This window comes from Protopterus annectens, chromosome 4.part1 (genome assembly GCF_019279795.1).
Source record: "Protopterus annectens isolate FY-2018-M chromosome 4.part1, PAN1.0, whole genome shotgun sequence".
NCBI lineage: Eukaryota > Metazoa > Chordata > Ceratodontiformes > Protopteridae > Protopterus > Protopterus annectens.
This window is the reverse complement of record NC_056734.1, coordinates 928,763,324-928,785,939: the sequence shown is the minus strand read 5'-3', so window position 1 is coordinate 928,785,939 and position 22,616 is coordinate 928,763,324. Positions and strand designations below refer to the sequence as shown.

Genomic DNA, 22,616 nt, shown 5'->3' with positions numbered 1-22,616 from the left:
TTAGAAATACTGAAACTGGTGTTGTGTTCCAAAACATTCTTAATATTAAATCCCCTTTTGTAAACAAATTTACAAGTTAGGTCCTTTAGGTTGTTCAAGTCAGTGAAATCTTTAAAGGTGTCCATTTCTTTCTGGATAATATGCCTAATATATCCTACATTTTCACTGTGTTCAGTAACAAAAACCAAATTAGAACCTGTAATGTTAAAAGGGGAGGAAGAACTTGCAGCACATGTATCAACTGGTCCCTTTCCTAGGATGGGAAAAAATCTAGTACCCCTGGCAGAACTAACCTCCTCCCAAACCGATTTGATTAATGATTTGGGGTATCCTCTGTCCACAAATAGCAAACTCAATTTTTCCCCTTCAATACAAAAATTGTTATCGTCCGATGTCATACGTGAGACCCTGACAAATTGTCCCTTGACGATAGACCTTTTTTGAAATTTAGGGTGTGAGCTAAGGTAATGCAAGTAACTATTGGAAAATGAGGGCTTTCTGTATATGCAGGAGCTAAAGCTGTTGGCTTGTTTATGAAGAGTCACATCTAAATAGTTTACTTGATCAACTGAAATTTCATATGTAAATTTCAAAAATTCAGTTGTTGAATGCAGGTAAGTAACAAATTAATCTACACAATGCCTTGGTCCTGTCCAAAAAATACAAATGTCGTCCAGGAACCGGGTGTAATGAATCCAGTATTTAGAAAATTCACTGTGTAATACATATTTATTCTCCCATACTGACAGGATGATGTCGGCGTAGGTTGGAGCACAATTAGCTCCCATGGAGACGCCCGATGTCTGTTGGAAATATTCCCCACAAAAATAAACATAGTTGTTACTGAGGACCAACTCCAGTAAATGCATAACCAATACTACATCATTGTTGGTGACACCTTTACATGCCCAAAGGGCTTCTTCCATCCAGGCCATCCCAATTGTATGTGGTATAACTGAAAAAAGATCGACCACATCTATGGTTACAAACAATAGGTTAGGCCTGTGAAGTTCACTAGAAATCCCTCGCAAAAATTCCCAGGAGTCCTTGAGTAAATGTTGTTGCTTACCCCATAGCTGCTTTAACTTCCAGTCCAAAAATTTGGAAAGGTTATGGGTCTTGGACCCCTGGGCAGCCACAATTGGTCTGAGGGGAGGGTCTATAACATTTTTGTGAATTTTAGGCACCCCAAAGATAGTAGGTACTTTGGGTGTGAATTACTCAGAAAAGTATAGAGATCTAGTTCAATAACTTCCTGATCTAAAAGATCCTGAATGGCCAGATCAATTTTTTTATATGACATGTGTACCTCATTTAAAGAAGCAATGGTGTATTTTGTCGTATCATGTAGTAAATTATGCATCTTATCCTCATACATCAATTGCTCCATAATGACTGTACTGCCCCCTTTGTCAGGCTCCATAACCCTGATGGAGGGATCAACACCAAGTTCAGTAAGAAGGGTACTCTCTGCCTGATTAAGATTGGAATTGCTTTTAAACTTCCCTACTCTGCTCCGTATCATGTGAACAATCCTGTTTTCCAAGTTACTAATTTGGGGATGTAAAGGAGGATTATAGGTACTGGACTTTTTTAGCATTAAACATGGGCCCATATTTGTAGATCCAAACAAATGCTGAAGATTGAGCTTGCGTATAAAAAGTTTGACATCCAGTATGGTATTGACTGTGTTGTAACATTTGCTAGGTACAAACTTAAATCCCTTTGTGAGCAAGGAAAACCATGTGTCAGTGATAACTGCATCACTATAGTTATAAATGTGATACCCGTTGAACGTATGTTTGGAATAATTTCCAATGGCAGTAACCTCAATGATCCTGTTTTCTACCATTCCTGTTTTTGATCCCTTCTCCACCCTCTGTTTTTGCCCCCCCCCCCACAGGCCGGGGGGAACGGGGTCCCGAATAATGTTGTTGCACCTGTTGATTGTGAAATTGTTGGTGAAGGCATTCTGATCTCCTGGGTGAAAAATCAGGGTCAGAATAAGCCTCATCATCAAGGCGATGTGGTGGTGGAGGGGAAGAATACTCATGAACAGGGGACTGTAAAACATGTGTATTAGAAGTATCCCTAGGGACCTGTTGAAATGGAATACCACCCCTGAAATTAGGTGGGTTGGGATACTGCCTACCCTCCTGGTATTCCTTGATGTCTCTATTAAGTTTCCTATATTTTCGGTTCAACACTGTATTATAGGTTCATAGGTTCATAGGTTCATACTAGGCTATCTGCCCGAGGGCATTTACAAGCCTAGTCCATAGTTTTGTGGCTTACGCCACCCCTTTAGTATGGGGAACTATACCCATTATTTTGTTGTGCCTCTGTCGAGCAGTGACACTGAGGTAATCCCTGGGGTATATCTGCGATCTCCCATTGTTGATCTATTTGTTTCCTTAGTTGGTAATATTTTTGTTTTTCAGAGTCAATGGTAAACATTAAGTCAGAAGTAACAGTTTCATTTAGTTTAAAAATATCCTGTTGCAAGGTTTTGATTTCAATGTCATTTCTTTTAATAATAGCTCTGACAATGCCAAATCCACACTCATCAAATATTTTAACCAACTCGGAGTGAAAATCACTCCCACTAAGGACCAAGGCATTGTGTAGATGAATTTGTTACTTACCTGCATTCAACAACTGAATTTTTGAAATTTACATATGAAATTTCAGTTGATCAAGTAAACTATTTAGATGTGACTCTTCATAAACAAGCCAACAGCTTTAGCTCCTGCATATACAGAAAGCCCTCATTTTCCAATAGTTACTTGCATTACCTTAGCTCACACCCTAAATTTCAAAAAAGGTCTATCGTCAAGGGACAATTTGTCAGGGTCTCACGTATGACATCGGACGATAAAAAATTTTGTATTGAAGGGGAAAAATTGAGTTTGCTATTTGTGGACAGAGGATACCCCAAATCTTTAATCAAATTGGTTTGGGAGGAGGTTAGTTCTGCCAGGGGTACTAGATTTTTTCCCATCCTAGGGAAGGGACCAGTTGATACATGTGCTGCAAGTTCTTCCTCCCCTTTTAACATTACAGGTTCTAATTTGGTTTTTGTTACTGAACACAGTGAAAATGTAGGATATATTAGGCATATTATCCAGAAAGAAATGGACACCTTTAAAGATTTCACTGACTTGAACAACCTAAAGGACCTAACTTGTAAATTTGTTTACAAAAGGGGATTTAATATTAAGAATGTTTTGGAACACAACACCAGTTCCAGTATTTCTAATCAACTTAGAAAGGGTACTTTTCGTTGTGGACATTGTAGGCAGTGCAAATATGTTATCAATCAGGAAAACGTTTACCTAGAAAGTAGGAAGAGGAAGATTTATGCACGGAGATTCCACAACTGCAACTCCACAGGTATAGTTTATTTGGCTGTCTGCCGGTCTTGCCAAGCATTTTATGTTGGCAAGACCAAAAGACAGTTAAGGAGACGCATTTACGAACATTACTATGAGATCCAAAAACAATGCAATACCAATGCTCTTTATAGGCACACGGTGGTGTGCCAATCTGCCTTTTTCATGTTCTTTGTGTTGGAAACAGTCCCCAAATGCATCAGGGGAGGACATTGGGAAGCTAGGTTATCACACAGAGAGACATGTTGGCAGATTTTGCTAGCTTCTAACAAAGCTCCGGGTCTTAATGACCTTATTTCTATCATGCCCTACTTAAAACTTAAAGCGGAGCATCTGTAACCAAGTCAATGGGTGCAAGTAGGTTTTAGTTCATTTATACATATTTTACGTATTGCATCTACATATTGTATATGGATTGAAGACTTTGTATGGGTGGTTATTGCACCATATTAAATCATTTTTAAAAAATTTGTAAAGACGTGATTTATATATATGTTCATTTTTAATTTATGTATTTTTATTTTTTATGTAAATTTATGAGGGACAGTTACTTTGTACTATTGTGGTCTATACTGGTTGTTTAAAACAAATTCATGGTATCTAAATACTTTTTTAGACAGTTCATTATTTTTAAAAAAAGTCTATGTTTACATTTCATGTTAAGGCAAATGCAGTTACAGCTTTAAAGATGTTTTTACACTAAATGGGTATTTATTCAATTATCCTATCAATTATTGTATATATAACTTGGGTATGCTCATTAGATTTGTATCTGAGGAAGTTGCATTGGCGACGAAAACGTGGATGTACTGAGACGTTAATAAAATTCAGTTTTTATTGTGCAGTTTGCCTTTGGAGTTTCTTACTACAGCATCGAGTACCTTATAGTGACGTTGGCTCTTTTCTACTGTGGATTCTTCTTGCCTGCTTGCAGCTTTTTTGGAGTCTTGGTTTTCTTGCAGCCTTTTTATACCACAGAGATTACTTGTTTTTTTTGGATCTAAAAACATCCATTCAGCACTTCTCATCTGCATTTGTCTTGCTCTGTGAGTAAAACTTAGATCATAGTAGCTCTCTTAGATATAGATAGGAATATAGTGAAGATTAGTTTAGATGTTTTCTGTGTTTATTTGAGACTGTCCTGCAATGTTGTTTTAAAATATTTCCTGTGATTCTGAACTCTGTAGTCACTGTGTTGAGTTATTGAGTATTGTCTTCTTCTTTTATTTATTATTAAATATATTTAAACCCTTTAATTGTGGCTGGTTTGTTTAGAGATATTTAAGCTCTTAGGGTACTTGCATATGTAAAAAGTAGACAGCACAAACACCCACCAGGGCAGAGACCGATAAAAACTGTTAACACCACAAAGTCCAGTGGTTTGCCGACGAAGTAAACCAAGACTCTGATGATGCCTATGTGTCTGGCGAAAGCATTCTTTAATGCTTAGTCTTTTTGTTTTTTGCCTGTTCATTAAAAGTTGCGTTTTTTAAAACCTGCTGTTTGTAACTGCTGTGAGCCAACTTCGTCGGCAAACCACTGGACTTTGTGGTGTTAACAGTTTTTATTGTACTTGCATATGTATTTGGTGACACTGTAGAGGCCACTCCTAAATAGCCTTAAAGTATTGGTCACACTTACCATTTGGAAAATAGTAGCATTACACAGTAGGATTGGTCACCCCTTTGGGAAATGCCTTAAAGTAGCTGATAAGAGGTTCTTGTGGCAGTGCTAACTACCTTATGGTCTGGGCAGAAGGGTGCATAGCTAGTAAACCTGTGCCAGCCTTTCCCAGGTGTGTGTTTGTGTATAAATCAAATCTCAAAGTGTGTGTGTGTGTGTGTGTGTGTGTGTGTGTGTGTGTGTGTGTGTGTGTGTGTGTGTGTGTGTGAGCTACTTGGGCAGGGACATGAAGTACTGGTTGAACAGAGAGAGGGCTGAAAGAGGCAGAAACCAGCTCCAGACTGACTGTGATCTCTGTGTGCTCTTAAGGGAAATTATAATTTACTGTGTGTGTACTTGTCTTCCTCCCAATGTGCACGTCCCTCACTGGCGCTAGTGGTGAGAATTGAGGCTCCTTGATTACTAGGCCAGTGCAGGGGCATCACACCAACCACTAACCTCTTTAGAGCATCAGTGCTTCTACCCTGACACACATTATAGTATCAGCATTCATTTCTTAATGCTGGTACTGCAATAAATACCTACCAGCATTTGCAAACCACACCACCTACCACCTTGCATTCAGACTGGCTGCCCCCTTACCACAGCAAAAAATGCTGCTTATTTTATTTTTAGTGAGCATCAATGTTTGTGGTCCTTTTATTTTCATGTGTCATAGTTGTTGGATCTGATGCTGAGGCATGCAATGCTCATTCAGGAACTCTTCATAAAGCATAGATATTAAATGCTTTTATTCCATTTACTTACATGTCAGACAGTACAGACTCTGGGACCATTTTGTAACCCTCCTCTGAATTGTATCTATCTTGTCTATGTCCTGTCAGGGATGGGCTCTACAGAATGAATTTCATACAGTGTTCTATATAAAAAGGATTCCACCAACTGTTTCTACAGGATCAATTTATATGAGCCTTGCTAACAGGCAACCTTTGTAAAAAACAGGCAACTAAAATTGTAATTCAATATTTAAAAATTCTCTGTACAACAACATAGCAGGATTAAACTGAGCAAAAGACAGGATCAGCCTTACTTAACTATTTCCATGGGCTACACATGTCACCAAGGAACCCAGGAAATGGGTTTCAGTGCCCTGAATTGGATTTGATTAAAACAATTATACAGGAGGTTTGCAATAACACATGCCCAAGAATATATAGCGCGACCCCATCTGTATTTTTGATGGGATTAGACTCACACTAGGTTGTATCACCTAGTAATCACTATTTATTGACTTTGATTATGACTTTTGGAAAGAAGGTTATTATGAGAGCCTGAAAAAAGGGTACACTACACATAATGACATCTGGGTAGTAATGAATGAGGTCAGATAAATGGAATTGCATAATGTCACAAATGGTACCTCCAAAGTGCTTCAAAAATGGGCTCCTTGGGAGAGAGTATACATTGTTCTTTAACCTCAGATTAAGAGCAAGCCCAATTGCAATGCTTGGTCAAGAGGTGGATTGTTGTGCATCCTTATTCAATACAATTATAGTATTATTTTTTCTTGTGCTTTTTAAATGACAGTCACATTTGAGACACCTCTCAATGGGCAAATAGGTTTAGTAGATATTTTGGCAGGTTATACTTTTTTAAGGAACCAATGGAAAAATACTCCAAATTAGATTATTGCATTTTATAACTCCTATATATTTTGTTTTTCAGTTCTCTTATTATCCTGGTCTTTTGAGTTCATGTTGTTTTATAACATTTTCTCTTTTGTATATTGATTTTGGAAAATGACAAAATTTCAATATTAAAAAACACAAACTCTGTCAATAAAATTAAATTAATAAATTAAATTATTACATCAATAAATAGTATAATTACAATTGCATAGAGGTCTCAAAGAAAGTCATTTTGCACACTTACCCTCTTGAGAAAACATATCCCAATTAATTCAGGGTTTTCTGCACAGTTTTCTAGTTCTTTCAGAAAGGTTCTAGAGAGACACAAAATACAAAAACAGTATTACCAACACAAAGTGAAAATTATACCTAGGAAACAAAATCAAAACTGAAATAATACATTTGACATATGCCGAGGATGGGCTCAATGTTTTTTGAAACTGCTTTATCTGCATATTATACAAAATGCAGAAATCATTTTTCATGTTTTAATGCACTGATTTTAATTGTTTGCTTTTAATCACTGAAACTTATTAAGTAACAGATATGACAAAGGTCTGTAGTCTTCTAGAATTCAATTAAATAAAAGACAAATACTACATTAAATTTGAGAACTTGAGATTCTGCAAATCTAGACACATACACACATGCACACACACACACATACACACATGCATGCATGCAAGCACATGCACACACACACACACACACACACACACACACACACACACACACACACACACACACACACACACACACACACACAGTGTTCTGGAATCATTAGTCTTCACAGCACTTATTTCATTATTTTTGTTTTGGGAATTTTTTGCCGTGCAGAGGGTTTCCTTGCAATGTTGTCAGACTATCTCCCCACTTGTTGTGCTTTTAGTTTTGAATATCAAGAATGATGTAAGAATTAATGGAAATAGCTTACATATGATTTACACATGCAGGGCAGTGGTTGGAGTTGAAGGCACAAGAATGCTTTGCTTTAAGTTACATAATGCTGCCATGTTTCAGCTAGGATAAAGGCACTTGTTCCTACTCTCACACTGCTTTCTGTCCATTCCTACTCCCCTATTTTCATTTCTTCTCAACTTTCTTCAGTGTTTTCAGTTTTGTGACACAAAGTGTTTTCAAGAGATTTGATCACAAACTAGAATGTTGACTGTCCCCTGCATATTTAAAGATAACAGTGTTTCTGACATTTTCAACCCATAAAGTCACAAGAAGAGTTATAGTCACATAACAGATGAATATTGAATGTTGCCATGTTAAGTAATGAGACATTCAATATGATAGCACTGTTTTTTGATAGTTGATAAATTTTAAATTTATTTATTAATTGATATTTGATTACCAGGAAAGTCCAACTTGGTAGAAGTCCATTTTCAGCAGAGGCCATTGGAGAAAAGCTTCAAAGTATTACAAAACATTTTAAGAATAATAATTTTAGTCTGTAAAATTAATATGAAAAAACAAATACAGTTTAAATAATTACACCAAATTAGACATAATATGAAAACATTTGTTAAGTCTAGATATAAGTTACATGACAATGACTTAATATTTAGAGAAATGTTAGCCAGTTTATAGAGCAATATTAATGGTAAGTTACTATAGTACAGATAGGAACTGCAATATGAAGTGAGAGAAAAGCAGGCTTATGGTATATTTAGAGATAAGATGGGGACAGAGATTGACAGAAGTAAGTGAGCAAACGAGAGTAAGGAGATGTAAGGCATGAATAAGTATTTGTCACATTTAGGGATATGGTTTATCTTGCTGATAAGAAAGAACAGAGACAGCTTTTGGCTGAGGAGTCTTTCATAATAGTTTTAAAGGACGGTAGGGAAGGTATTGACCTGATGGACAGAGATAAGGAGTTCCAGGATTTATCAACATGGTACGAGTACAGACAATGCCCAGCAGATTTGATGGGTTTGCGGAGACTGACAGGAGGTTTTGGTCATTGGGTCATAATGACTGACTAGGAACATAGTTGTATAGAATGTGATTTAGTGCTGGACAAGTGCATGGGTTCTAGATAATTTTATAGGGGGTAAGAATCTGTGTGTATGTTAGTTGAAGGGGTATTTCTAACCAATTTAGGCTTTATAGTGCTATACAGGCATGGGGTCTGAAAGGAGTATGTGCTGCAAATTTAACAACTTTGTTATAGCATTGTTCAAGTTTTGATTTTTGTGATGCTGAAGGTTAGGAAGGATGGGAGCACCATAAAGAAGTGTGGGGAGGAAATACGTAGTGACAAGTGTAGCTCTGTAAAGCATCTCTAGCTTTTCTTATGCAATTTTGTCTATGCAGGTCAGATTTAAGATTATTGTCCACTATCATCTCTAATACATTGCTATGAGAAATTACTTCAATGGTTGTATCATCAAGACAGAGAACTTTAAATTTTGTTTTTCCATGGGAGAGGGATTTGGGGAAAGAAGTAGTAGTTTGTTTGTTCAGGGTTGAACATAAGTTGTGAATTACAAAACCATGTTTCAGTTGTTGTTTAAGCTTCCTGAGTAATTTGTTTGGAAGTGTACCATGCTGTCAGAAGTGCAAATAAGTATAGAGTGATCTGCATACTGTATTAGAGAGACATGTTGTGTAGGTGTGTGGAGAGTGTTGGTGAGAATGTTAAAGAGGGGGAGGACCAAGGATACAGCCTTGTGGTATACCACTGGTGACAGGGAGGTATGGAAAGAGGATGGAGTGCCATTTTACTGACTGATACCTATTGGTAAAGTAGCTTTTAAACCATATATAACAAAAGGAGACACTGACAGCCCAGCTATCTGGAATTTTGTAAATAATTATATGTAATTTGTGAATATCAATGTGATTCATATGCTTCTGTTACAAATGTATTAGAAGCGTATGTTATGTGTATATCAAACTGCTGGTACAGAAGTGTATGTTGAACAGGGTTTGTACAGAACTGAGCTTAGACGTATAACCACAGTATACCCTAATGGGATAGAACATAAATGTATCTACACTATTGTAACTGTTCAGATGCCTATATTTTAACAATGGAAACTGCAACAAAAGAAGTTAACTTCAGAAAAATAGATAAAATGTAAACTACTTTATTACCACGTAATAAAAGGATGTTATCTTTCAGTTTTAGTGCAGTAAGAGACACAGTGTCTAGAACTAGAATTTTTTTGTATTGTCTTGGAAGTGTTTATTGTTTTATGGCGTCCAGGATCCGCCTTAGATCTAAGAAAAACCCTTGTTTATGTATTTTCTCAGGTAGATGCTAAATGTTACCAGCTACATCAATGGTTGTTTTTCCCTGGGATAGAGTCAGATGACAAGAAATTATGTTAAGCTGTAAGCTATCCCAGCAGTAATATGTGAGATATTAATTTAAGAACTCTCTAAGACAGACTCTGCATTCTGTATTCTGTCTTTGACCTGACAAGAACATCCACTCATCATATCTCCCTTGTTGCTCTGTAAGTAAGTTAACTAGGGTACAGTAATACTTTTAGATATTGTTAGAAAAATATGTATTTAAACACATATAAAGTGTTAGTTAAAAAGCAAAAAGTATATAATGCATTTTATTCTATTTACAATATGGCAATAAGAATGATTTTACATGTAATTGCTTGAAGCTTTGGAGCTGCAGTGTATTTGAACTCTGACCCTGGCAGTAGCCAGCTCAGCAAGCTTATGTTTTTCACTAATGATTATCTGCTGGGTCAGGAAATTAAATGTATAAGGCATTGAAAATCTTCTTCCTTCCTCTGGGACAATTGGCCTTGTGAATGTTACCAAGATAAGACACAGCTGCTGAAGTAATGTTGCAAGAAGAACAATGAAGTGTATTACAAGACTGAATCAACTATTGTATTTGAGCAGGCCTGAAACCTTGAAGGAGTAACATTTACAGAAAGACATTATAACTGACCAGGTGCTTTGCAAGGCTGTATTATTCCCATGGGAAAACTTTTAAAATGTATAACATCAGCTTTTCTTATGAATAGAATATTGTAGACCATAGTGATGTAGGTGCCCTGTGACTAATCACGTCAGTAAGGTGGGCACAGCTTGAATGTTAAACCTATATAAAATTGTGTACTTCCTGCATCATGTCAGACAAAACTCTGTACTTGTATGGTTTTTTGCCTCCTGGTGTACACTAGTAAACTTTTGCATCTGAGCCTCCTGTGTTGTTATCATTGTTTTTATTTAACAGTTTGGTCCTTTGAGAAACGGAAGCCCTCAGACAGCTACAGATCAGAGTGTATCGGTGGTCGAACACTGCGCAGGAGAAGCTACCGAAACGGTTCTTCTTGAAATACAAAGACCTCCGACTGAATTGTCGTTTTGAGAGGCTGGCCACTTTCTGATCTGCGGCTGAAGAGCAGTCTCAAACTGGTCGACTCAGGAGGCTCAGGTAGGAAGATATTTGCCTTTTTTCTGTTTTAGATCAGGGACTAGGTTACAGTAAATACTATTGTCAGAAGATTTGTTATACAGATCAGGGACAAAAGGAAATTACTGTATATTTTGTCAGAGATTAGGGAAACAGAATAAGGTAGGCAGTCATTCTAGATAAACTGTAAGGAACTGAAATACCACGTGGTGAAAAGGGTTATGTAACATTTTCTTTTAGAATGGGAAATCAGTGCACTAAAACATCGCGAGATCTGCCCCTAACTGAAGACGCAAAATATATGCAATTACAACGGGCTGATAATGTAAGGTATTATACAAAATGGGTTAATAAATATGGATTTGATGGTAAATTAAATAGAAGTTTATTAGTTAAACTTTTAAAACAACTTAAATCTGACGCAGAAGGTCAGGCAAAAAAACAACAGTGATTAGGCATTCCTCAGGCACACAGGTGGATTGAGGAAGTAAACCGAAGGTAACAAAAAACTAAAAATGCTAAGACGTTATTTTTAGATAAAGAGGATAATCATACAGTAATAGCGACGGCTCCTCCTCCCCTGCCCCCTCCGATGCCTTTTTCAGGATATGAAGCAGGAGGACAAGCTGGTCTGCCTCCATGTTATCCTGAAGTCACAAGAACACTAAAACCATTTATTAGAGATCCTATTGAAACTAGGTCCCGGACACGTAAAACACTTGGGGACACAGACTTATATCAAGTAGGGAGAAACACACTAGAGGAGAGTGAGGAAGAAATCTGTCCACTAATCGAGGTACCAAATCCTCAGGCAGGACAGGAAGGGCAGGACCCAACTCTTCTAGTATACAGACCATGGACACTGGAAGATATTCGGAAAGCTACAGAGGGAATCCCTCATCCAAAAGTTAATTACACAAAGTTTTTACAAGATTTACAAGGTATGAGACTAAGTTACCACTTAAATGGGGAAGAAGTAGAAAAGGTAGTTAGACAAATTGTGGGTCCAGACTGGCACATGATTTGTGGCACCTGGAATCCTCGTAATGCAGAGCTGAAACCACTCCCACATAGTGACGCAGAACTAGATAACAGAGTAAAAGGTCTTACAGACTGAATTTCTGAAAAATGGAAACCTAGAGCAGATTGGACTTGCATTAATCAATGCATACAACAGGAGAATGAAACTGTAGATGGGTACTATGGTAGATTATTGGAATGTTTCAATAACCATAGTGGTATGGCTATTCCTGAAAATCAGACACGATACCTCGTATGAACAGCAACTGAAAAATGCGTTTTTGAAAGGTTGCATTGCACCTATCAGTAACTTTATTACAAAGCATATGATAGATCATCGAACAAGTAGGCTACAAGCCTTACTTGAATATGCTAGACATGCTGAAAGACACTTTAATAGTAAAAAGAAAAAGAAGACACAAGTCTTCACAGCTGAAGATGGAGCTGAGGTCTTTGTAGTACAGTCAGGTAAAAAGGGTAAGAAAAATGCCCAGGGAAATAGACAATCTGACAAAAGGTCAGAAGATTTTGAAGAGAGAAAAAGAAAGGTGAGTGCTTTAAGTGCGGAAAGAAAGGACATTTAGCAAGGGATTGCAGGCTAAATAAAAAGGTGACTACAGAAAGCAAGGGTGATGAGGACTGACTATATGATAGTGATAAAAGCCAGAAATCATCAGGAAAGGCAAACAAACAAAGGACAAATGTAAATGTAGTGGAAGGAACAGAGGAAGTGCAAGCAGATGTAGAGGATGAAGAAAGTGAAATTTTAGATTTGGCATTACTGAGCTTGGAGCTCTATCTGGCAGACACAAAACTGGAAGTTACACTTCTAGTGGAAGGAAGGGAAGTAAAATTCTTGTGTGACTCAAGAGCGTCATGGACTTTGATATACCCCTCAAAGTTACCAGAATATTCCGAATCACCTGATTATATATTAGTGAAAGCAGCAAATGGACAACTATATAGGGAGCCACTCTCTCATGATATAGCAATAACTGACCCTGTTTCAGGTATGACTCAGAAAAGTAAAATTGTAGTTTCTGCAAAATGTCCAGTAAACTTACTGGGAAGAGATCTTATGCAGATATTTGGCATAGCGGTAGTCCCCACTATGCAGGGTATGGAGGCACAAAGACAAATGGATACTTTTGTGGTGCAACCGGAGGGTGAGACTTTTTACTGGTACAGCCAGGACCTAGTTACGACTGGTCCAGGGGCAGTAACCGAGGAACTGATGAATGTAGCCATCAGTAAGGCCCCCTCCCTTGACACTGACCAACAGCATTTGTTACATTGTACTCTATACTACTGTAGCATGCCAGGACCTGATAAAGAATATGAGCAAGAATTATTCAAAAATCCTGCTAACAGATTAGTATTGCGAACCTTGTATTAGGATACTGAGGGAAACAGTGTGGTAAGCTGTTCATTACCTCAGGAATTCATGACACTGTATAAATCTAATCAACTACCACATGTCAGCTTGACAAAGAACAAGAATATGAAATGGGCAGACTTAGGAGAAAAAGTAACAAGATGGGAAAAACAAACTGATTTAGAATTATCAGAGCAGGGAATACAAAAACAGAAATTGAATTGGCTAACACAGACGCATCCGGCTGTACACTTACAAACTAGTGAAGACAGCCGATTAGCATTCTTATTAGAAGAAGAAGAAAAAGCCTTGTGTGACACACCAAACATTCTTTGGTCAACAGGCAAATCAGATGTAGGACTTATTCAAACAGCAGGACCAGTAACTATTACACCAAAATCGGCATTGAGACCACAGAAAAGACAATACCCCTTGAGGAAAGATGCAGAGCAAGGAATCAAGCCTATAATAGCAGCATTACTCAAGGAAGGAGTACTGGTAGAATCTCTTGATTCACCATGTAATACCCCTCTATTTCCTGTTAAAAAAGCAAACGGGGAATGGCGGATGGTACAGGATTTACAAGCTGTAAACACTGCAATAATACCTAGAGCACCTACGGTGCCAGACCCACACACCTTGTTGAATGATTTGAAGTCGCAACAAAAATATTTCACTGTGGTAGATATAAGCAATGCTTTCTTTTCAATACCTATACATCCTGATAGCCAGTATTGGTTTGCATTCACATTCCAGGGTAAAAGATATACCTATACTCAGCTACCACAGGGATATTGTGAAAGTCCAACGATATTTGCACAAGAAATGGCAAGCAACCTGGCAGGGTTTACCCCACCAGGAGGTAGTCAGATTCTACTTTATGTAGATGACATTTTGCTAGCAGCTCCCACCCAGCATCAATGCAGGGAGGATACGATAGCATTATTGAAATTTTTAGCAGCACAGGGACACAAAGTAAACAAAAGTAAGTTACAACTTTGGAGAAAACAGGTTAGATACCTAGGATATGTAATATCCAATGAAGGTAGAATATTAGACGAAGACAGAAAAACAGCAATTTTACAGGCACCTAAACCAGCAACCAAGAAGGAAATTATGTCTTTCTTGGGAACGACTAATTTTTGTCGAAGCTGGATATCAAACTATGCTTTAGAATCTACTCCACTGGCTGATTTAATATATAAAACACCAATGGCAGCACACAATGTATTACAATGGACACCTGAAGCAGAGACAGCTTTCTGCAAACTAAAACAATTGATAGCTTCATCATTAGTTTTAGGACTTCCAAATTACCACAAAAGATTTTTTCAGACCGTAGATTGTAAACAGGGATACATGACATCAGTTCTGACGCAACAGCATGGGGATAAGCAACGCCCCATAGCTTACTATTCATCACAGTTAGACCCAGTGGCACAATCGTTGCCTCACTGTGTGCAAGCAGTGGTCACAGCTGCAATGGCTGTACAGGCTTCGGCCTCAGTGGTGTTATTCCACCCTCTCACATTGAGAGTGCCTCATGCAGTCACGATAATTTTACTGCAAGAAAAAATAGCATATCTATCTCCTGCTAGACATCTTTCATGTATGACCATACTGCTGAGCCAACCTCATATGGTAATTGAACGTTGTACAACATTAAACCCATCAACGTTACTTCCGACTCCTGTGGATGGCACACCGCACAGCTGCCTGCAGGAAATTGAGAAAATAACTTTGCCCAGACAAGACCTCACTGATATGTCCTTGGATGATGCCGAGGTGACATTTTATGTGGATGGCTCATGCAGAAAGGGTCCTACGGGGAAAAATCTAGTAGGATATGCAGTAGTCACAGATACAGAGATCTTAGAAGCCCAACCTTTACAGCATAACCTATCTGCTCAAGCAGCAGAACTGATAGCCTTAACACGGGCTTGCACTCTAGCGAAAGATAAATGTGTGAACATATATACTGACAGTCAGTATGCTTTCTCTACAGTGCATGTTTTTGCACAGCAATGGAAAAATAGGGGAATGATAACATCTAATGGCAAACCGATTAATCATGCGCAACTTATTTTAAACTTATTAGATTCCATTCAGTTACCTACTAAAGTAGCTATTTGTAAATGTTTAGCTCATACAAAACAACAGGATAGAATTTCAAAAGGAAATGCAAAAGCTGATGCAGCTGCAAAGCAAGCAGCCTCAGACTCAGAAACTTTACTTTTAACTGAGGAATTACAACCCTCTGAGATTTTAGATCTAGAAATGTTAAAAACAATGCAGACATTAACTACAAAAGCAGAGAAACAGAAATGGGAGAAACAAGGTGCAATCCTCGAAAATGGACTGTATATCTCCAAAGAGAAAAAAACAATATTGCCGTCTAATTTATTTAGATATGCAGCTTTGTTGAGCCATGGGCAGTGCCATGTCTCAACAGGGGGGATGGTACAGTTAGTAAATCGAATATTCCAAACATATGGATTCACAAACTATACACAAAAATTTTGCGCAGCATGTCATATCTGTAACAAACATCATGCACAAGGGGCATTCAAACCCAAGCAAGGGAGTTTTCCTACACCACCATATCCGTTCCACACTATTTGTATGGATTTCATAGAATTGAATAAATGTGAAGGGAAAAAATACTGTTTAGTAATTACAGATATGTTTTCCAAATGGGTAGAAGCTTTTCCAACTAAAAATCCGGATGCAGCAACAGTGGCAAAAGCCCTAATAAAAGAAATAATTCCTAGATTTGGCATACCGGAAAGAATCTATAGTGACAATGGGACACATTTTGTTAATCAGACGATTCACCAACTTGGGAGATTCTTTGGGATCTCCTTGAAGAATCATTGTGCTTACCACCCACAGTCTGCAGGACTGGTGGAAAGGTACAATGGAATTTTAAAAAGCAAGTTGAGGAAGTTAGTAAGCGAAACACAGAAGAACTGGATTTGCTGTTTGCCTTTGGCACTGCTGAACATGAGAACAGTTCCAAACGTAAAGGGTTTGACCCCCTTTGAAGTGATATTTGGAAGGGCATATTATGTGCCACAGTGGAAAGCTCTCATGCCTGCAGAACTAGAGACTGACAGCTCATTAGCTAGCTATATGAGGAAACTGTTAACAAATAAAACTGTTTTGCAGTTGAACTCTTTTTCAGATAAAAGACAGACCAGACCGTTGGAAGCAGTGCTGACTCCGGGGTCCTGGGTGTGGTTGAAGGTTACGAAGAGGAAGAATTGGGCGAGTCCAAAGTGGGAAGGACCGTACCAGGTACTGTTGGCGATGCCTACTGCAGTCAAGGTTGCTGAGAGGTCATCCTGGTTCCACCAACGCACTGTAAACCGGTAAAGAATTTTCAACTTGATAAACATTTTGTGACTGATACATAACAAAGGCAGGATGGCCAAGAGCAAAATGAGTAAAAATACAGATCAACCCCAAAGATGTTGTTTAATCATCTTGTTGACTATGCATTTATTGACTATGATTGTTATGACCTTCCTTTTGTTGTGGTTTTTCCTACATATAACCACACAAGTGAAAGTGGAGAGACGTGATGAACCTTCTATAGACCGGCATCCAAACTTTAACACATACCTAGCTATGAAGCGTGTATATGTAGAGACTATGAACATTTCAAATTGCTAGGTTTGTACTGCTATACCAACAGCATATGGAGGACTGTTAATGTCCGCTGTCCCCTTGGGGATAAATGAGACTTGGGAGAATTTACTTTTTGATACAGGATCTGTAAGATCACAGGACAAAATTGCATTGTATTTGCCTATTACACAGAAGGGAATTGTATGTTTTTACAAGAATGATGCACTCCAAGTGGGTTGGAGTAACTGTAACATAACTATATCTTATAAATGCTATATTAAAGCTAAAGATAAAGGCACTGTTTGTAACACAAATTATGATTCATATTTGAGCTTAATGAAAACAACATTAAGTGATGTGCAGAGAAATCCTGTTTTACATAAACAATTGTCTGTTATAGACAAGAAAATGTTTCATTCAGAATTAACCCGCATCAGTACTAAAGTAGAAAACTGTTATTTTGTTTGTGGGAAAAAGGCATACAAATGGCTACCTGAGAATTGGTCCGGCAGTTGTTTTTTGGGTTATCTGGTTCCGGCCATAAGGCATACTGCAGAATTACTTCTAGGTAAGATACGAAATGTGAGAGATGTAGTCCGAAAACCTGAAGATCCAATCGGAAAACCTGTAAACCCAGTGGGAAAAATCGAAGCTGGTTGGAAAGACCATCATTCCATGAAAGATAAAGAAAAATTGACTCATATGGACTTGAGTGACAGTGTTATATCCTGGGCTGGAATACTTCCAGCATATGGAGCAGTCAAATCGATCTGGGAGTTGAGAAAGCTGTCGAAACTTCTCGAAGTAATGAGTAACGCAACTTTTTCTGCTCTCGAACTAGTGACTGATGAACTGAATGTGATGAGAACTGTTGTGCTACAAAATCGAATGGCTCTTGACTTCACCCTAGCGGCGAGAGGTGGTACGTGCATGCTTATCAAAGAAGAATGCTGTGCATTTATACCAGACAATTGACATGAAATTAATGACCACCTAGAGGTAATACAGCAGGTATCGGCCATGACTGAACCAGGCCCAAACCCACTGACGAACTTTTTCCAGAGTCTGTTTGGTGGGTGGGGTTCTATCCTAATGAATATCTTGATTGCTATTTGTGTTGGTCTGCTCCTATTAGGAGCATGTGTCTGTTGTGGGATCCCCTGCATGAAAAGATTAATCAAAGATTTTGTTGATATATCTGTAACTGAAACTTTGTACCAAGACATTGAATTGGAACAATTAATTTCAGATGAAACTCTTTTCGAAGTATAAACTAAATGACTTGCCTAGTTGAAAGTCCTTAAGGGAGAAGGCTAGGGGACGATATAACGTTGTTTATATTTCAGAAAAGAATAAAAGTATTAAAAGGGAGGAAAATGTTAGAAAAATATGTATTTAAACACATATAAAGTGTTAGTTAAAAATCAAAAAGTATATAATGCATGTTATTCTATTTACAATATGGCAATAAGACTGATTTTACATGCAATTGCTTGAAGCTTTGGAGCTGCAGTGTATTTGAACTCTGACCCTGGCAGTAGCCAGCTCAGCAAGCTTATGTTTTTCACTAATGATTATCTGCTGGGTCAGGAAATTAAATGTATAAGGCATTGAAAATCTTCTTCTTTCCTCTATGACAATTGGCCTTGTGAATATTACCAAGATAAGACCCAGCTGCTGAAGTAATGTTGCAAGAAGAACAAAGAAGTGTATTACAAGACTGAACCAACTATTGTATTCGAGCAGGCCTGAAACCTTGAAGGAGTAACATTTACAGAAAGACATTATAACTGACCAGGTGCTTTGCAAGGCTGTATTATTCCTATGGGAAAACTTTTAAAATGTATAACATCAGCTTTTCTTATGAATAGAATATTGTAGACCATAGTGATGTAGGTGCCCTGCGACTAATCACGTCAGTAAGGTGGGCACAGTTTGAATGTTAAACCTATATAAAATTGTGTACTTCCTGCATCATGTCGTACAAAACTCTGTACTTGTATGTTTTTTTTGCCTCCTGGTGTACACTAGTAAACATTTGCATCTGAGCCTCCTGTGTTGTTATCATTGTTTTTATTTAACAGATATAATCAGGAATATAGCAAAGCTTAATTTAGATGTTTTTCTTTATTTATTTGAGAGGGTCCTGCAATGTTGTGTTAAATATTCCCTGTGATTTTGAACTCTGATGTAACTTTGATTATTTACTGAGTATTTTCTTGTTCTTTTATTATCCATTATTAAATATATTTAAACCTTTCATTGTGGCTGATATTTGAGAGACATATTTAAGTTCTGAGAGTACTTGCATATTTATTTGGTGACAATGTGGGCCACTCCTAATAGCCTTGCTCTTGGTCAAGCTACCATTTGTATTGATAGTAACATTACACAGAAAGATTGGACACCCTTTGTTAAGGGCCTTAAAGTAGCTGATAAGGATGTGGCTGGTGGCAGTGAAAACTACTTTATAGTCTGGGCAGAAGGGTCACAGCTAGTAAACCTGTGCCAGCCTTTCCCAGGTGTGTGTGTGTGTGTGTGTGTGTGTGTGTGTGTGTGTGTGTGTGTGTGTGTGTGTGTGTGTGTGTGTGTGTGTGTGTGTGTGTGTGTGTGTGTGTGTGTGCGTGTGTGCGTGTGTGTGCGTGTGTGTGTGTGTGTGTGTGTGTGTGTGTGTGTGTGTGTGTGTGTGTAAATCAAACCTCAAAGAGTGTGTGTGTCATCTACTTGGACAGGGACATGAAACACTGGTTAGACAGAGAGAGTCCTTGAGATCTTGGCTTGGCCACTCAGCTGAGATCTCAACTCTATAGCTGTGCCAGGTGGGAGTCTTATTGGGGATCTGGAGAAAGAGGAAGAAACCAGCCCCAGATTGACTGTGGTCTCCGTGTACTCTTAAGGGAAATTGCACTTGATGCAGACAGCTGCATCTGGAAATACTGTGTGTGTACTTGTCATCCTCCCAGTGTACATCTCCCCACTGTTGCTATGGTCATATTGGTGAGGATTGAGCTCCTTGATTACTGTTGCCAGTGGTGGGGCATCACACTATAGAAGTGTGGGCTGCGAGAGAGCTAATGAGGACATCTGAAATAAAAGTTTAATGTGATAAACTGTGTCGAAGGCTTTAGATAAGTCTAGAAATAATGAGGAGATTAGTTTGCCCTTATCTCTAGCTTAATTCACAGTATCTATATAGAGTAGAAGGGCAGTGCTAGTACTATGTAAAGGTTGGAAGCCATGTTATGTGGGCCATATGAGTTCTTCCGGCAGCAGATGATTTAGCAATTGTTTTTAATACATTTTTCGAGTATTTTGGAGAGGGGGATAAAATTGCTATAGAGCTAAAGTTAGTAATATCTGTTGAATTTCCTCCTTTGTAGAGAGGGATAATGACTGACTTTTTGCAGAGAGCGGGAATGTGAGATTCCTGGACTGATCTACTTATAAGGATTGAGACAAGATAGACAGTGCTATCAGCTGCTGTTTTTAGTTATTGACTTGGAAGGTCAAGAGGAGCATGGTTTGAGTTTGTTTAAGATTAGTTTTATATAGGCTGTGGACACAGGTTTGAAGGTGATGTGTGGCTACTGGAAAAGGTTAGGATTAGATGTTAGGGAATCCTTGGTGAGAGATAGTATACTATCTATGAAATAGGTGTTGAATTGTATTGCAGTTTTGAGTGATGAGTTACTGGGAAAGGGGGCTGAGTTGAATTTATGGCCAGGATGCAAGAATCTTTAAAGGATCATCAGAATTCTTTTAGGGTTGTGTTTACTATTATTCTGAAAATTATTATAGTATAGTTTTTTGTCTTCATCAATTTGCTACGTTAGAATATAAATAAAAATGCTGGTTACTGCCACAGCACGCTTGCTTATAAACAGATAAATAAATAGGTAAATAACTCAGGCAAGCGTCGACAGAGTGAGAAATAACATCCAATGTGTAAAAAATCCAAGCAATCCGGTCTTCTGAAACAGATAAATCAGTTTATTGCACAGATGAACCACGATAAGCACTTTCACTAACTAGTAGCTTCTTCAGATCACAAACAAAAGGCACAATAGCCATGTGCTTTAAATATCTGCATGTTAATTAATCAACCAACTTTTAAAGCAGAAACGCCATAAAGCAAAACTTAAAAACTAAATATATAGACATAATATCATTGACATCTAAAATAGACAATAGTGTATACATATTCTATTGAAAATTAAAAATTTAAAATAACTTCATTCCATAAAGAATGTAAAAACATATTATAAGCAGCATACTATCAAGTATAAAGGTATATGCAGCCTAATACATAAATGCATGTGATAGTCATATTAGATAGAACCTTAATACATGCAAGTAGTAATGCAAGGCAACTTATAAACTAAGCAAGGTAGATGCCATCAGAAGCATGATATCTAACAATAAAAAATAGTCATATACAGATCGAGGGAACTATTATCAAACAAAGTGATACTTGTTATAGTAAAGTCAGTACATGAATGTATATCTGCATCTATATAAAAAATGTATATAAGTGTAGTGTCTAAATAAATAAATATATATATCTAGATATAAAATATGAGTGCATATGTACAAGAGTAGATAAATTAATAAATAAATAAATAAATAGAAGAATAAATTATCTAGAAGTATAGAGCTAAAAACCTTAACGAAACTGCAATGTGAAATAACTAGGTTACCCAGAAAAAATGTATATGTGCAAGTATCAGAATACATAAAAATCTAAAATCTAAAAAATATCAGAACTTAGTAAGGCACTTTACCTTTCCAACAGCATAAGACTCTACAGAGCACTGGTAAAGTGGTTTTATCTCCTGCAGCTGTTTCTAATGTATCAGAAGTTGCAGGAGAGGCCCTAACCATTGCCAATGAACATGCTGATTCCAATACTATATCTGTTGACACTTGTCCTTCTACTAACTTAGCTGCTAGTAATGAAGGAATAGCAACTAGCAATGACTCTATAGATGTCATACACATAACGCATAACAGTATGAATGAAAATGTAAATTTATACCCTACTGTGAATGTAGTTAAGAATAGATTGCTGAATGGTCAAGAGCAGGTTGTTAGATCTAAAACAAATGAATTTAATAAAGGAGCAGCTTTAAATCTTTCCTTCCCTTTAGCTATACGTCAGGAGAAGAATTTAAGCAGAACACGCTCGAACAGTCGAGGGCGACAAAAAAGGAAGTTTTCAGGGGAGTCACTCACCAACACAACGCTAAAGAAAATGTGGACAAACCACAACAAAATTTAGTTTTTAACTTGTCCAGTGTTCCGCTATCACAGCATGACATTAATTTATTAGTCAAAGGACTAAGTTTCATCCCTTATAGCAATAGTATGCTAGATGAAACCATCATAGATGTTAGAATGTTTTGCAGAAATGTTATGCTCAAGTATATTTATAATGGCACTTCTATTAATGAGACTGATAGTGAGTCAACTACTAGCAGTGGTAGATTTAT

At 37.6% G+C, this 22,616-nt stretch overlaps 1 protein-coding gene across 4 annotated transcripts in view; it reads right to left on the bottom strand.

Annotated features, from left to right (window-relative positions):
* The window catches only part of LOC122801123 (guanine nucleotide exchange factor DBS-like), a 3,406,519-nt gene that overhangs the window by 889,949 nt on the left and 2,493,954 nt on the right, over positions 1–22,616 (bottom strand). For all 4 annotated transcript variants that reach the window (XM_044070650.1, XM_044070651.1, XM_044070652.1 and 1 more), the window contains exon 19: positions 6,948–7,017. In XM_044070650.1, the coding sequence (XP_043926585.1) occupies positions 6,948–7,017 (70 nt within the window). The remainder of the gene's footprint in view (positions 1–6,947; positions 7,018–22,616) is intronic.